This window comes from Geotrypetes seraphini, chromosome 9 (assembly GCF_902459505.1).
Source record: "Geotrypetes seraphini chromosome 9, aGeoSer1.1, whole genome shotgun sequence".
Classification (NCBI taxonomy): Eukaryota; Metazoa; Chordata; class Amphibia; order Gymnophiona; family Dermophiidae; genus Geotrypetes; species Geotrypetes seraphini.
Window position 1 is genome coordinate 161,266,186 of NC_047092.1, and position 16,277 is coordinate 161,282,462.

At 41.7% G+C, this 16,277-nt stretch overlaps 1 protein-coding gene across 2 annotated transcripts in view; it reads left to right on the forward strand.

Moving 5' to 3' along the window:
• The window catches only part of KCNAB1 (potassium voltage-gated channel subfamily A member regulatory beta subunit 1), a 234,903-nt gene that overhangs the window by 154,789 nt on the left and 63,837 nt on the right, over positions 1 to 16,277 (forward strand). For both annotated transcript variants that reach the window (XM_033959143.1, XM_033959144.1), the window contains exons 4-6: positions 3,218 to 3,297; positions 9,196 to 9,240; positions 13,544 to 13,588. In XM_033959143.1, coding sequence (XP_033815034.1) covers positions 3,218 to 3,297; positions 9,196 to 9,240; positions 13,544 to 13,588 — 170 coding nt within the window. The remainder of the gene's footprint in view (positions 1 to 3,217; positions 3,298 to 9,195; positions 9,241 to 13,543; positions 13,589 to 16,277) is intronic.

A 16,277-nucleotide genomic window follows, 5' to 3' on the forward strand; every position in this document is an offset into this window, starting at 1 on the left:
GAGAGAACGCATCTGGAATTTCCTAAATTTATTTCTGCTAAGCAGCGTTTGTGAGGCTATTAAAATGATTTAACTTGGTAAACAGCACAGATCTGATATGTAAGCTCTGGAACTGTCGAGCCACAAACAAGCTGCGTCTTATTCTCACAACATGAGTTTTATTACCGAAAGGGACGCTATTAATAAAGAATAGGGGAGGGAGACACAGAAAAGGATTTTAATTCGTATGCTATTAGAAGTATTTGTGATCTACCAGATGCTGTTTATATCAGTAATATCCAGGGAGAGTTGAACTGTAACTGTTTGCGTTGTCAGAAATTACGCTTGCAGGTGACAAATACACTTGATTTGAAAACTCTTGGCGCTGCTCAGTATTCCATACTTTCAATCACCGCACTATCATCAAGAGTTATTACATCTGCCAGTCTGTAAACCACTTTATTGTTTCATCCGGGCGAGGCATTCAGCTAAGAAAAAGCTATATGAATAATTTAGAAATAACAATGTCTTTCACATTAGGATATGAATATTCCCAATGCACTATATAATTGGTCTATATTTTATATGTTGGTGACATTTAAATGCCAAACAAAAACTGCAGACTATGTACAAGATACAGGCAAAATTTATTGTACCAAAATTAAAATGCAGTAATATGAAACCTTTTACCAATCAAAGGACCCAACACGGTCCGTGTTTCGGACAACACGCCTTCGTCAGGGGTCCTAGTAAATGTAAACATAATACAAAGCTGATATAGATAATATTTAAAGATCCTATGTGAAATAACGTGGTAGTGTTGTCATGCCATGCCAACAGAAATGTGACAATGTAACGTACGTGGATAAGTGATATGAATAACCATATAAAATTGAAAAATCATAAAAATGATAATAATAAATTAAAACAGGACAGAAACATGCAGAAAAAGAATAAAAGATGTCAATGTAAAACCTAAGTAAGTGTGAACCAAAAAGAATAAAGAGGATAAAAACATACGTAATATAAACATGGGACCTATAGTAAGACTAAAACCTTCATGATAAAATATATATAAAATCAAATCAAAATAAAAGGTTTATATTACGTATGTTTTTATCCTCTTTATGATAGTTGTTATCTTCATTTTGCGGTATAATTTATACCTTATTTACCACAGTAGGTGTTCTCTTATAATTCCACATTCAAGGGAGGTTGATCATATAATTGGTTCTCGTTCACGTATAGGTTGACCTATTGTTTCTGTGTCATGATTCTTCCTGTTCTCACTTTTGTTTTTGCTTTAGCTTTTAGGTTTATTCTTTTTGGTTCACACTTACTTACCGTGTTGGGTCCTTTGATTGGTAAAAAGGTTTCATATTACTGCATTTTAATTTTGATACAATAAATTTTATCTGTATCTTGTACATAGTCTGCAGTTTTTGTTTGTTTTTCCTGTTGGTGGCTTACTGCAGATTTTGTTGGATTTTTTTCTTGTGACATTTAAATACCTCCATGGTGTAACTGCATGGAGGCAGGCCTCTTTCAATTGAAGGGAAGCTCTGGAATGAGGGGGCATAGGATGAAGACAGTGGCATAGTAAGGGGGGAGCGGGGGGGTCCGCCCCAGGCACCATTTTGGTGGGGGTGCCGACACCTGTCCTCCTGTCTACCACCACCTCGCTCCTTCCCGACCCTCCCTGCTGCGCATGTGTGCCCCTTCTCTTCCCTTCCCTTGTGTCTCTTTAATTTTCCCTATACTCAAAAAAAACCAAAAGAAGGAGAATAGAATAATAAAATAATCCCAAAAATAATCCTTCTAACGTTTCTAAGTTAGAGGAGCAGCAAAAGAATATCCACTAGTGCAATCAAACGCACCCCAATAATATTAGAAATTAATTTTGTGAACACGGGAGGGTCCTCAGTTTTCACAACTCTAGATAGGGGCACTCCATAGTATCCCTCTAGTCATAAAGAGTTGTCGATAAATCAAACCCAATGAGGCAATGGCTATGAAACAGCCCCGGACCACTGCCATAGTGCAGTGAATAACACAAAAATAAAGTCGTGCAACAATTCTAATAATTCAACTACTGTTGCTCTAAATTAGAAGACTTCCAGCATCCACAGCACTACGGGAGTGATCTGGGGATGTTTCATAGCCATTGCCCCATTGGGTTTGAATTATCGACAACTCTTTTTGACTAGAGGGATACTGTGGAGTTCCCCTATCTAGAGTTGTGAAAACTGAGGACCCTCCCGTGTTCACAAAATTAATTTATAATATTATTGGAGTGCGTTTTAATTGCACTAGTGGATATTCTTCTGCTGCTCCTTTAACTTAGAAATGTTAGAAGGATTATTTGGGGGATTATTTTCTTTAATTTTCCCAGCACGAGCAGTATCATGAACTTGCTGCCCATATCACCTCTCTCTGACGTCACTTCCGGGTCCATCGTCCAGGAAGTGACGTCAGAGGGAGAGCTGAAGAGGTTGCGAGGAGCATGTTGTTGACCGCCATGAGCGACAACTTCAACAAGAGGTACAAGGGAAGGGGGGTGCAGGCGGGATCGTGGAAGGAGCGGGGGAAGAGATGAGGACAGAGGAGGGGCACCACCGCCCAGGGCACCTCTCACCATTGCTACGTCACTGGGAGGCAGTGGAAGTGGAAAATCTGACCGGCAAGGGGGGTGTTCCGGGACCGAACTGAGAAACACTGCTTTAGATGAGTGATTCTCAACCCAGTCCTTGGGAAACACCCAGCCAAGGTGCATTTCAAGATATCCACAATGAATATGCATGAAATAGATCTGCATGCACTACCTTCATTGTATGTCAGTCTGTGGCAGGTTGGCTGAATGTGTTTCAAGGTCTGGTTTCAGAACCTCTGCTTTGGATGGATATTACATAAATGTATGGCATACATAAGCATGTATTATTTAAGAACTATATACTCTATCTCAGCATGGCCTAGAGCAGTGGTTCTCAACCCAGTCCTGGGGACCTCCCAGACAGTCGGGTTTTCGAGATATCCCTAATGAATATGCATGAAAGAGATTTGCATACCTGTCACTTCCATGATATGCAAATCTCTCTCATGCAAATTCATTAGGGATCTCTTGAAAACCCGACTGGCTGGGGGGGTCCCCAGGACAAGGTTGAGAACCATTGGCCTAGAGAAATGTCCTCTATTGATTTTATCATGCCTTTCTTATTTCTCATGTGTTTATGATACACAGATTGCTGAACAACTAATGACAATTGCATATGAAAATGGGGTAAATCTATTTGATACAGCTGAAGTGTATGCTGCGGGAAAGTAAGTACATAGTGATTTCATATATCCTACTGTTTTATTTATTCAATTTTCTATACTGTTCTCCCAGGGGAGCTCAGAACGGTTTACATGAATTTACTCATGTAATGAAGCATTTTTTCCCTGTCTGTCCTGGTGGGCTGACAATCTAATGTATTTGGGGCAATGGGGGGATTAAGTGACTTGCCCAGGGTCGCAAGGAGCAGTGTGGATTTCAGCTCACAACCCTAAGGTGCTGAGGCTGTAGCTTTAACCACTGCGCCACTCTAGAAATCAAAATGTAGCAAAAGTGAGCCAAGTATAGGACAACCAAGCCATTGTAACATCACTGAAGAGGTTGGCTCTTAGGCATTGGTGGAATGAGGCATTATGATGTCACAATACCAGCTCTGGTTATTAGAGACTGAAGGTTTTCACACTATTTATTTATTAAAGTTTCTATACAGGGAGCTCAGAGCAGTTTGTATTTTTCCCTGTCTGTCCTGCTGGGCTCACAATCTATGTAATGTACTTGGGGCGATGGGGGAATTAAGTGACTTGCCCAGGGTCACAAGGAGCAATGTGGGTTTGAGCCCCTGGGCGCTAAGGCTGTAGCTTTAACCACTGCGCCATACTCTCCCCAGATCCTATAACAGGTTGTCTAAATTTAAGAGCTGATTATTGACTTCTAAAATCTTGTAAGCAAATAACAGACAAATGGTATCTGCAAAGTGATTTCCATGCGCTTCTTGGGTGCTGAAGACCCTCAGCAGCAATCAGTCTTCTTACTCAGAATGTGTCCAAAGCATGTTAGGAGCCTTCCATGGACATCCAGTCCTGCACATTTTGGCTTTATGCACAATTGGTCAACACATCGAGTTGACAGTCAATCCCAAATAAGATTTAACAATGTCCAATGTTATCCACAATGGCCTCTACCTCAAATGGTTTATGGTTTAGTGAAACTTCAACATACAGGAAGACACATAGGGCCTGATTCTCTAAAGGATGTCTTTTTTTTCCTAACAGATGCCTTAAATATAAGCTAAATAGACAATAATATACAAAAATCCAGTTATAATTTTTATAAATTTTTTAGTAGATCATCAGTGGGCTCTTCATATGCCTTTTTAGGTTATACAAAGAATCGCATAACCCACAATCGTCATAGGATCAATTTTCTATTATAGTTTTCAATCTTTAATTTAAACAATCAGTAGTTTTTAATATGAAAACTGTACTTATCTCATTGAAATTTTCATTATTAATAATAATAATAACTTTATTCTTCTATACCGCCACAATCATACGACTTTTAGGCAGTTCACATCGAAGAGAGCTGGACAATCAGCGAGTTACAATATTCAGATAGTCAGTGAAATAACAGTATTCAGAATCTTAAAAATGCAGCGAATTACAATATACAGTTTGTTTAGAATTTCAGAGGGGCCCTTTTAGAAAAAACAAGTAGCGAATTACAGAATACAATTGGTTAAGAATTAAGAGAGCATCTCTACCAACATGTCCATGTTTCAATAGTTTTTCTTCAGGGTTGAGGCTCCCAGTAACATAAATAGCATGCTCTTCTCAAAGATAGTTGCTTCTCTCCACAAATTTTCATGAGATAAGTACATTGGACCAGATATTGAAACAAAGGGAACCATCATCGCACAAATGCCTTCCCACCTGATGCTGATAACACACAAAAGGCTGCTTTTACGAAGGTGCGCTGGCGTTTTTAGCACAAGCACCGGATTAGCGCGCGCTAGCCAAAAAACTACCACCTGGTCAAGAGGAGGCGGTAGCAGGAGCAGTGCGGGACATTCATTGCGGCTCCCCACGCTAGAAACTGCTAGCACAGAAGAGGCCCTAAATCTTAAAAGAGGGGTGTGTTAGAGATGTGTTTGGGGGCAATCTATGCAGAAAGCCAAATAAACTCTGGCCACCTTCTTAGGCAGAAGGGATGGACCATATAAGGACTTTATCTGCCAGCATTTACCATGTTACTTGTATAGTGTTTTATATTACACTTAACAGTGGTACATAGCAGTTAGTGTTAAAAATAAGCAATAATAATCCCAAATTCCAACTATAAATCAGAGAAGTCACCAGAGACTGGCTTCACTAGATCATTGTCAATATGTTAACACAAACTCAAGAAATAGAAAAGAGTTTTAGTCAGATTTGTGGATCAATGAGTCACCTGTTCACAAGGCTCAGGGATTTTACACATTAGAAACCCAGGCCTAGATTCTCAAAAAGTCGCGTTAAAACTGATGGGCCGCTGTCGCAGCCGTTATAGTAGCGATTTTTAAAAAGCGAGTCATTCTCCAAAGTACCCTTATGCAAATGAGGTTGGCGTAGAGTAGCGAAGATTCACTAAATTTGCATGTACCCATCGCTGGTGATAGCGATGGGCACATTCGCAGAATAATCCTTCAACGACCACCTCAACTCCTTGATAAAAAAATGCTTTTTCAGCCTTCACATGCTGAGGAAAGTAAGGTCCTGCTTCCATCAAAAACACTTCGCCGTCCTCGTCCAATCTACCATCCTTTCTAGAATGGACTATTGCAATTCTATCTACTTAAGCCTAACAAAGAAAAGCCTCCATAGACTCCAACTAATCCAGAATGCCACTGCTAAGCTTATCTTCTCAAAAAGTAAATTTGACCATGTCTCACCTCTCCTGTCCAAGCTCCACTGGCTTCCTGTAATCTCCAGGGTCCACTTTAAATGTGCCTGCTTAACCTTCAAGATCCTACACGGCATCCTCCCTCCTTTTATTCCATTATCCTGGAATTCCTCAGATCCAAATTCAACTAGATCCGCCCAAAAACTAAAATTATCCTTCCCCTCTTTAAAAGGCATATACCATGTTGGTAAACTAGGGTCTTCCCTCCCCTTCAGAATCACGGAGCTCTGGAATAATCTTAGCTCCCCACTTCGTAACTTGAGCTCCCTTCAACTATTCCGTAAGCATCTGAAAACTTGGCTGTTCTCTAAAATGTAACTTTTCTTTCCCTCTCTGATGTACTAAGCCCTCTAACCTCTCTTCATACTTTTTCTATAATTCCATTGGAGTTCCGTTCTTTCCCAATTCCTGTAAACCGTGCCGAGCTCCACGTTGTAGAGATGATGCGGTATATAAACCCAAGGTTTAGTTTAGTTTAAATGCAAACAAAACACCCCACCCAACAACAAACTTAGTCACCGAAGCCAAGCAACCCTCCACCCAAAAGCGGGAGAGATGCCAATCTCTCCTGCTGCCAAGCAACACATCCCCCAACATCTCCTCAGCAGCGGGAAAGATGCCCACTCTCTCCCACTGCAAAGACCCCCCCCCCCTCCTCCAGCAACAGGAGAGATACCCACTCTCTCCCACTGCCAAGCAACACACTCCCCCAACATCCTACCTTGTATTTTTCAGGATAAAAATTTTTCATGACCAGCCCTTCGCAGCCAGTCACAAGATGAGTTATCTTTTTCTATCTCGTTCTCATGGATTCCACAGAAGTCTGTTGCAGCAATTTTTTCAATGCTTGCCTGGGGAGGTGGGAGGGATTGTCTGCTTTATCAATCCTCCTGGCAACAGAAAACATATGTCACAAATGAGAAACATTTCTTTTTCCATCAACAAGCAGGACTGAGTCAGTCACATATATTGGTGACTTCCAAGCTTACGGATGCTCAGAGTTGAATTATTGTAGTCTTTTCAAACAGCCCACACAATCAAATGCAAGAGGTATTACCTCATAAGGATAGACTGGTCAGCACAGCTCAGTTGAAAGCCTGGTCTAAGCAGTAGTGCCCAGTGAATATATGAAGAAAGCTCCTGGTGGCTGCCTTATAGAGAGCACTCAAGGCTTCAATAAGGCTGCCGTGCTACAGTAGCTCTAATTTGATGACTTGACCTTAGAGCTTAGAAGAACGTCAACTTCATCTTAGCAGAATTGTATGTATGAGGTTAGCCAATTTGCTAGAGTTCTTATCCCAGTCCTACTCGAATCAAGAGATGAATATTTGGGTGGACTTCTTCAAAGATGCGGTTCTTTGTATGTAAGCAGTCAGAGCCTGTTTACAATCCAGAGAATGAAGAGCTCGTTTTGGAGATTGCTTGCTTTGGCTGAGCCCTCTTCCTCTGTCTCATTTAAGTTTGCTAAGGTTGCATTTCATAATAGTGACCCTTGTAGTAGTAATAACCATGTCTCTACTGGTTGAAAGAAGTGTGCCTTTGCACAGCTGAGAGAGGTTGAAGCATGGAACGGTGATCATGTCCACCATTCCTTCATTTTCTCTCCAAAGAGTGGATTCTCCTGTAAAGGGAGCATTAGCTAACTTGGAGAGGACATCTTCTCACAAGCTGGATGCTCATTGCCATGCCAGCTATTAGGTTCTGATTTCTGAAGCTGAAATTCTTCCTGAGAATTTGTCCACCTTCAATTTTTCAAGTTATTCATAAACACTTTCGTCCGTGAATGGCGCGGTATCTACTCCATTTACACATAAAAATTCTCATGGACAAAGGTTTAAGGAGCTCTCTAGATGCTCCAGGTGGTAGATTACTGACTATCATGCTATCAACAGCAATTCAGACTGTGCTCCATTGTTGGAAAGATTTGTCACAAGTAGAGTTTCACGCTTGGTGGAACTCCTTATGTATAATGAGTAAATATGAAAAATTGCTGGCTGAAAGATCTGGTCTTCCTTCTAGCTATAGGACTATTTGGGCGCCTTTAGTTAAATACTGTGACACCTAGTAAACCTGATCATAATTCATTTGACAAATATTATCTCTGTTCTAAATCTTTAGACTTTACATGCAATCACTTAGATATACGAAATGTCATGTTTATTTCTCTCCTTCTCATACGCTAGATCTGATGTGCTCTTTCTGTGACCGTTATACCATGTTGTATAATTGTATCGATCTTATATTCTGTTGTGTATGTTTGTTAATATTGTAAAATTTCAATAAAAATATTGCAAAAGAAAAATGGAGTAGATAATGTGCCGTTCACGGAAGAAAATGTTTATGAACAACTTGAAAAATTGAAGGTAGACAAAGCAATGGAACCAGACGGGATCCATCCCGGAATATTGAAGGAGCTTGGAGAGGTTCTGGTGGATCCTCTCCCCTTTTGGTTTTATTAGATCCCCCCCAGTGTTTTACAGCCTTTGATATAAAGTCTGGAGCCTTTCGAACCAGGTTCAAAAAAGGGTGACAATTTTACTGATACTTTCTTTAGGCTTTTCCACAAACACTAGTACCTGCATATATTAAAATGCAAACCACTTACTCCCTCCCTGTCTGTCAAATCCTTACTCCCTCTCTTTTATCCTTTAGTATCATAAATGGAGTAGTTATTTTATAATGTTATTGCTTTAAAAGAAATCTGTTATGTTATTTACATATGGGAATTGACTCAGTAAACGGCACTCAAAATTTGGGCTTAATGGTATTCTATAAAGAGCACTCTGGGATGGGCGCCTTTTTTTGAAAAGCCAATAGTGTGGGGATCTGAACTCAGCTTTGGGCATGAAAATTTACAGTCTGAAACCAGGTATAAATCCCGGTGCATAAGTTAGGCGCAGTTCTCGCTGTTCTGTAATACTGCGCACATCTTTATTGAACATGCCTGACCCACTCATGCCCCTTCTGTGACCACGCTAAAAGATTGGCACTTGGATCTTCACAGAATAGCGCATCGCATAATGCATGTGCAACCCCAAATTACTGCCAATAATTGATAGTTAGCACCCAATTAATTATTTGCGCCAATTGGCTCATTACCCAATTTAGTTGCACATGCATCTCAGGATCATCTGCAATTTTACGCATAGAAATGTGTCTGCCATTGATAGAATCCAGGCTATGATATAGTGAAGATTTAATTTATTTGAGTATTTATATATTCACAGAGCCGAGGTGATACTGGGAAACATAATCAGAAAAAAAAACTGGCGGTAAGATAACATATTTCATTTTCTTGATTTTAAACTATATTGTGACATGTATTCTATGAGCATGGGAGCTGTTATCGCCACGGCCGGCGCTAAAAACCGTGCTATGGTTTTGTAAAAGGGGAGTTAAAAGAACTAATGTACACAAATGAATCCCTAAGATGCCAGACTCTATATGCATTATAACACCAGAGAAATAAGCAGCAATTAATTTCTTCCTGAACAGTGCACCCTCTTTTTTCGGGGGGTCAGAGGAGACTTCTTATAAATTTTTGTTTGAATTCCAGTGCAAGATATAGACAGCAGATATAAATTCCCAAAACTGACACATTTCAATCACTGAATTGAAAATGAAATCATATTCCCTACCTTTGTTCTCTGATGATTTTATTTTACTATTATCTTTTCCCAGTCTCTGATTGCACTTCCTTCTGTCTCTGCTCTGTGTTTCCAGGGCCTTCTTATCCATTTGCTTGTTTTCTCTCCTTCTTTACTTTCTGCCCTACATCCATATTTGACATTAAATTTTAACATTCAACTTTCTTCCATTTTTCTGCTTTCTTCTCAAAATCTACTTTCCATGTCTTCCCTTCCCAACTATCCATGTGTACCATCTTCTCTCTTTCTTCACCCCTATTCTCATCTATCCATATAAATATATAAAAAGGATGGAGTCAGTCCAGAGGAAGGCTACTAAAATGATGTGTGGTCTTCATGATAAGGCATATGGGGACAGACTTAAAGATCTCAATCTGTATATTTTGGAGGAAAGGAGGGAGAGGGGAGATACGATGGAGACGTTTAAATACCTATGTAATATAAATGTGCATGAGTTGAGTCTCTTTCATTTGAAAGGAAGCTCTGGAATGAGAGGGCATAGGATGAAGTTAAGAGGTGATAAGCTCTGGATTAATCTGAGGAAATACTTTTTTACGGAAAGGGTGGTAGATGCGTGGAACAGTCTCCCAGAAGAGGTGGTGGAAATAGAGACTGTGTCTAAATTCAAGAGGGCCTGGGATAGGCACGTGGGATCTCTCAGAGAGAGAAAAAGATAATGGTTACTGCAGATGGGCAGACTAGATGGGCCATTTGGCCTTTATCTGCCATCATATTTCTATGTTTCTATTTCTTCTATATCTCTTCCCTGCCACACCCTTTGCACCCATGGTGCATCTCCTCCCTCTCTCTCCACTTCCCATCCATCCCTGTGCATCATCTCCTCCCTCTGTCATGGTCTGACATCCCTGTCTTCCCGCTTCCCCCCTCCTATAGTCTTGCATCTCTCTCCTCTCCCCGGCATCTCTCTTCTTCCCTCCCTCTTCTCATGGTTAAACATCTCTCTCTTTCTCTTGCCTCCTTCCCACAGTTCAAGTTCCAAGTTTATCAAAACATTTGATTAATCACATATCAAAATTTTCTAGGCATATCTCTCTCCTTCTCTTCCCTCCTTACCTGGTCTAGTATCTTTCTCCTCTCCTTCCCTTCCCTGGTCTGGCATCTCCCTCTCCTTCCCCTTCCAGTGGTCTGACAATTCTCTCTCTCCTTCCATCACCCTTCTCCAGAATCCAACATCTCCCTTCTTTGAGTCATCTCTCCTCCCTCCCAGTATAACATTTCTCCTTCCCTCCTCTCTACTACTCTTTCTTCCTTTCCCCATGTGCACCCATCTCTCTTTCCCTTCTACTCCATGTACCTATGTCCAACAATTCTCTTTTTCTCTTCCCTCCCCCACTGGCAGCATCTCTCTTTCCCTTCCTTCCCTTCCCTGGTCTGGCATCTCCCTCTCTCTCCTTCCCCTTCCAGTGGTCTGACAACTCTCTCTCTCCTTCCATCTCCCTTCTTTGAGTCATCTCTTCCTGCCAGTGTAACATTTCTCCTTCCCTACTCTCTACCACTGTCATGTCTAACAATTCTCCCTCATTCTTCCTTTCCCCATGTGTACCATCTCTCTTTCCCTCCAACTCCATGTACCTATGTCCAACAATTCTCTTTTTCTCTTCCCTCTCCCACTGGCAGCATCTCTCTTTCCCTTCCTTCCCAGCACCCCATGCATGCAGCATCTGTCCTTTCCAACTACTCAGCCCGTGCAGCATCTGTAATTTCCACACACACCCCCAGCCCATGCAGCATCTGTCCTCCCTGTCTTCCCAACCCCTTACCCCCAGCTAGTGGCATATAGTGTATGTTCTACTCCTCCCCTCCCTCCTCTGCAGCACATCTCTCTTCAGCTCCCGACTCCCCCACACCTTCTCCCTGGTCACTCTTATTTTAAATCTTTGGGCAGCTGCAGCATCAATTAGTTCAGCCTTCTGCCTACCCTGGAACCCTTCATTCAGCAGCAGCTTGCCTAGGTGGGAACAGCAAGTCATTGCTGAATGAAGACTTCTGGGGCAGGCCGAACTCATTGATGCTGTGGCTGCCCGAAGATTTCCAGACCTTCAACCCGGTCGATGTTATTTTAAATCTTCAGGTTGCTGCACTGCGCTGTTTAGAGAATTGCGCCTCTGGCGAAGGTAGGCCCCGGAAATGTAGGCCAGGGTTTTCAAGGTCTACATTTCTGGGGCCAATCTTTGACATGAATCTTGCCTATGTAGGTGTTTTACGGTGCTTAATGCCACTTCAGGTGTTAGATATGCCTACAGTGGCGATAGAAGCCGTAAAGCGCCTGAAGGTGCAATTTTGGTGCCTCTATTTAGGCACTGGTAGGTGCCTTGAATTTTCTCTTAAGTCCACTTGTAAATGGTGTTTTGGACTTAACTTAGGCACTGGTAGGGTGCCTACTGGCATCTAATATAAGGCACAGTTTATAGAATATGGGTGTCAGGGCTTATATGCTAATCCTACACTAATGTAATCCCAGACACACACCCTCAATGAAAAAACAAAATGATTTTTTAACGGGCATACCATAGAGCCATAGGCAGCGGAACACTTTTTTGTTTGGGGGGCCCATAAGCTCCGCTCCAGACCCCACCCCCCATAATAATAGTACTAATTATAATGCCATTGCTTTCATTCATTTTTCATATATACACACACAATATAATCTTATTAACAATACATAATGGTTAACCACAAAATTAAATTACACTGTATGCTTCTCAACATTAATTCCTACCAGAACACCTAGCCTTGGTCACACATGCAAAATGCAGATAACCCCTATGCAAATACAGGACCACAAATTGACTCCCCCTTTCACAAAACCGTAGTGCACTTTTTAGTGCTTATGTACCTTTTTTACTTCCCTGGCGTGAGGTTGCTTCCCACGTCGACATCGGCGCTCTCTCAAATGTCACTTCCGGGACCCACGCCTAGGAAGTGACGTCAAAGGGTGAGCCAACACCGACATGGGCATGTTGTCCACACCAGAGAAGTTAAAAAGGGAAAGGGAATGGGGGTGTGCATGCACAGCAGGGAGGTGGGGAAGAGGGCGGGGGAGGGGTGCTCACCCTTACTATGCCACTGACAGTACCCAAGCTTTATAAGATCTGGGAGCCTGATGTAGAATGAAGGCTCAATTTCTCCGTATGGTGTGAGCTATCTTCCCACAGGAGAGTACATGCCATTGTTCTTCTAGTGAAACAGCTTGCTAACATTTTATTTATTTATTTATTTTCATGGTTTTATAGCTCAATCTTTATTAAGTTTTAACATCTTACAGAAAAATGTAACACGCAAATATATTATAAATATATGTAAACATAGATTAGAAAATTCTTAACGAAAAACATGTCGTTATCTACTCATCCCTCCCTAACCCAAACCCCCACCCTCACCCTACCTTCCTCCCTAACCCAAATCCCCACCCCCACCCTAATTCCCTCCCATATGTCTGGCAAGTCAATCATTCCACCACACACATTGCTTAATGAAACCCTCTAAAGGGCTCCAAACATTTAATTTAGACATTGAAACGTCTTGAGAAAGGTGAAAAAATGGAAGTAACAACAGAAACACATGATTAGCTCCCCGCGATTTCATCCACTTAGATTTTCTTAAGTAAGATTAATATTATGATCTTTTCGTTTTATCTCACTCTATTGAAGTCTAGGATCCAATAATTGTGGACTAGAGATTGTCTTCATAAGGAGAAGATGTTATGATATTTAATATCTTCTATATTGTATTGTAATTTGTTTTCTTTTTCTTCATTTGTTTTAATACAATCTTACTGTACAAGATGTATATGCTTGGGAATAATGTATAAAATTATAAATAAATAATAATAATAATAAAATAATAATAATTTAGACACTAACCAGTAAACTGTTGTTGTTTTATTTTTTTTTTCCCCCTTCTGCAGGAGATCCAGTCTGGTTATAACAACCAAATTATACTGGGGTGGAAAGTAAGTTTTAAGAGAACAGAAACCTTACGTTTTACAAATAATGCTGTTTTGCAGTAAACCCCTTCAAAACTTAGGGCTCCTTTTACGAAGGTGCGCTAGGGCCTTAACGCGCGGAATAGCGTGCACTAAATTGCCACACATGCTGGCCGCTACCGCCTCCTTTTGAGCGGGCGGTAGATTTCCAGCTAGCGCACGCTATAGCGCATGCTAATCCGGTGCGTGCGCTATAACTGCTAGCGCACCTTCGTAAAAGGAGCCCTTAACATAAGAAGATTCTAGTCAAGGTCCAAGATTCTAAATCGGGAAGGGGTAAAACGCGGACCTCACGGACCTCACGGATCTAAACCCGCACAGCCTTAAAAATCTGAGGTCCGTGCCGTTTGTAGTTAGTTTCTGGCTCTGACAGACCTCGGTGACAATTTAGTGCTGACGGATCTGTCTCAGCATAGGGAGGGAAAAGTATTAGGATCCGTCAGCGCTACAATGTCATCGAGGTCTGTCAGAGCCGATTTACTGGGGCTGCAGGAAACCAGTTTAAAGGATTCGTTTTAGAGCCACTCCAGCACTGGCTCTGACAGACCTCGGTGATATTGTAGCGCTGACGGATCCTAATACTTTTTCCTCCCTATGCTGGGACGGATCCGTCAGCGTTAAATTGTCATCGAGGTCTGTCAGAGCCAGAAACTAACTATAAGTGGCACGGACCTCAGATTTTTAAGGCCGTGCGGGTTTAGATCCGTGAGGTCCGTCAGGTCCGTGAGGTCCGCGTTTTACCCCTTCCCTTCTAAATCCATTGTATACTTGATACATTACCTTACAACAGGGCCATCTGGTGTACAAATATTTATTGGAACAGCAAACAGCACCGAGAGTCTCACAGATTGGGATAATAAAGTTTTGGCACAAATTGCCTGCCTCAGGGGTCAAAACTGTACTTTGAGTTCCTCTTCTTGCTTGTTTATATTTATTGTAAATTGATAAGATCGCCCTTATTGCAGAGCAAAATCAAAGTCAATGCTCATGTGTCACTACGGTTACTAGATTTTACGTATGTAAAATCCGGACCCATAGACCCGCCCTCATCTCCACCCCATTATACCCAAGCCATACCCCAGCCTCGCCCCTAGAACCACCCCCCTCAGCCTTCTCATCTCAGACGGGAGGGCATCCGCGCATGCATGGTTGCCCCTCCCGACGCGATCTGCTTTTCAAAACCCGAGCAAAGTGTCATGGGTCTATCGCGTTAAAGCACTATCTGCACTTTTTGACTGGAGCACTCAAGCACTTTAACCTGTTCTCAGCTAAAGATAACCCAACATTTTTTAGTTTTTTGTGAGATAGTAATTTAAGAATAGTTAAGTGAATAATGCATAACAAAAAAACTTTAAAAATACATTGGAGGTTTTTAGATCGATGAAAGAAACCTATTGCCACAAATTTAAGGGGAGAATACTTATGTGTTCCCTTAGTGGTTTATCTGAGATCTTTTCCTCCCATTTAGGGTTATTTAGTACCAACTTATTGCTGTAACCTTACATATGTCCCAAGGAGGATCCCCACGCTACAGTACCAGTGAACTTTTCAAAAATAGTCCCTTGGACACCCTTCATTTGAATGCCACAGTACATACTTTTTAATAAATCCCTTTCTATGGCTAGTATGACAGTCAATAATGCAAATGTGAATCCTACGACTGCAACAAGAAAAAGCAAAACTAATACATGAGCGTAAATAATTCATGTCTCAAAATGTCCATCAAACTTCTTTCAGACCCTGCCTGAGGGCAGAGTGATGCAGAAAGGAAAGTCATAAGAAAGCAAAGCAAAGCGGAATTTAGCCATCTTGGATCTGACCCCAAGGTTGTAACAGAGATCGCTCTCAGTCTCTGCAGTAAAATAAGATCAAATAAAGTCTTGTCCGAGGTCCTGTAAATTGGGAGTCACCTGCTGTGTCTCTTGCTGTGCGCAGAATTGAATGAATGGTTTTGTCTGTTGTCGAAGCATTGGTCCAGAATTAGCTCCTTGATGCTAGGCCTGATGTTCTTCCAGCTACAAAAATTAAGAGGAGACATTTTGCTATACCTTTTTTTTAATTCTATAATCTATTCCGGCCAGAGGGATTGAGGGGTACAGATAGAAGTAGAGGTAGGTTATAGGAATAGTCACTTCCCAGGTCATAGGCCTGATGGGCCGCCACGGGAGCGGACCTCTGGCCTGACCCAGTGGAGGCAACTTCTTATGTTCTTATGTTAGCTGATAACAAGGCAAGGCGCATAAACTGACAGCTAATGTAGATCCCTTTCTAAGGGACCCTTTTTACTAAGCTACGGAGTTTACTATGCGGTAGACAGTAATGCAGACTCATGCTACTGTCCCCTGCGCTAAAATGGCAACTGTTGCAGTAAGAATCCTGAGGTAGCTGCCTAACACAGGAATGGGTAGGATCAGAGCATGACACGGGTAGGTGATGGAGTGGACACTTGTGACAACTAGTGCAGAGGCCTGTGCCATATGCTGGTTGTCATGTCCGCCAATAGCACAGCTGGGCTTCAACTCTAAGAAATGCAAGATCATGCACCTCGGCAGCAGAAATCCGTGCAGAACTTACACCTTGAATGGTGAGACCTTAGCTAGAATTTCAACAGAACGAGACTTGGGAGTGATGATCAGCGCAGACATGAAAACTGCTG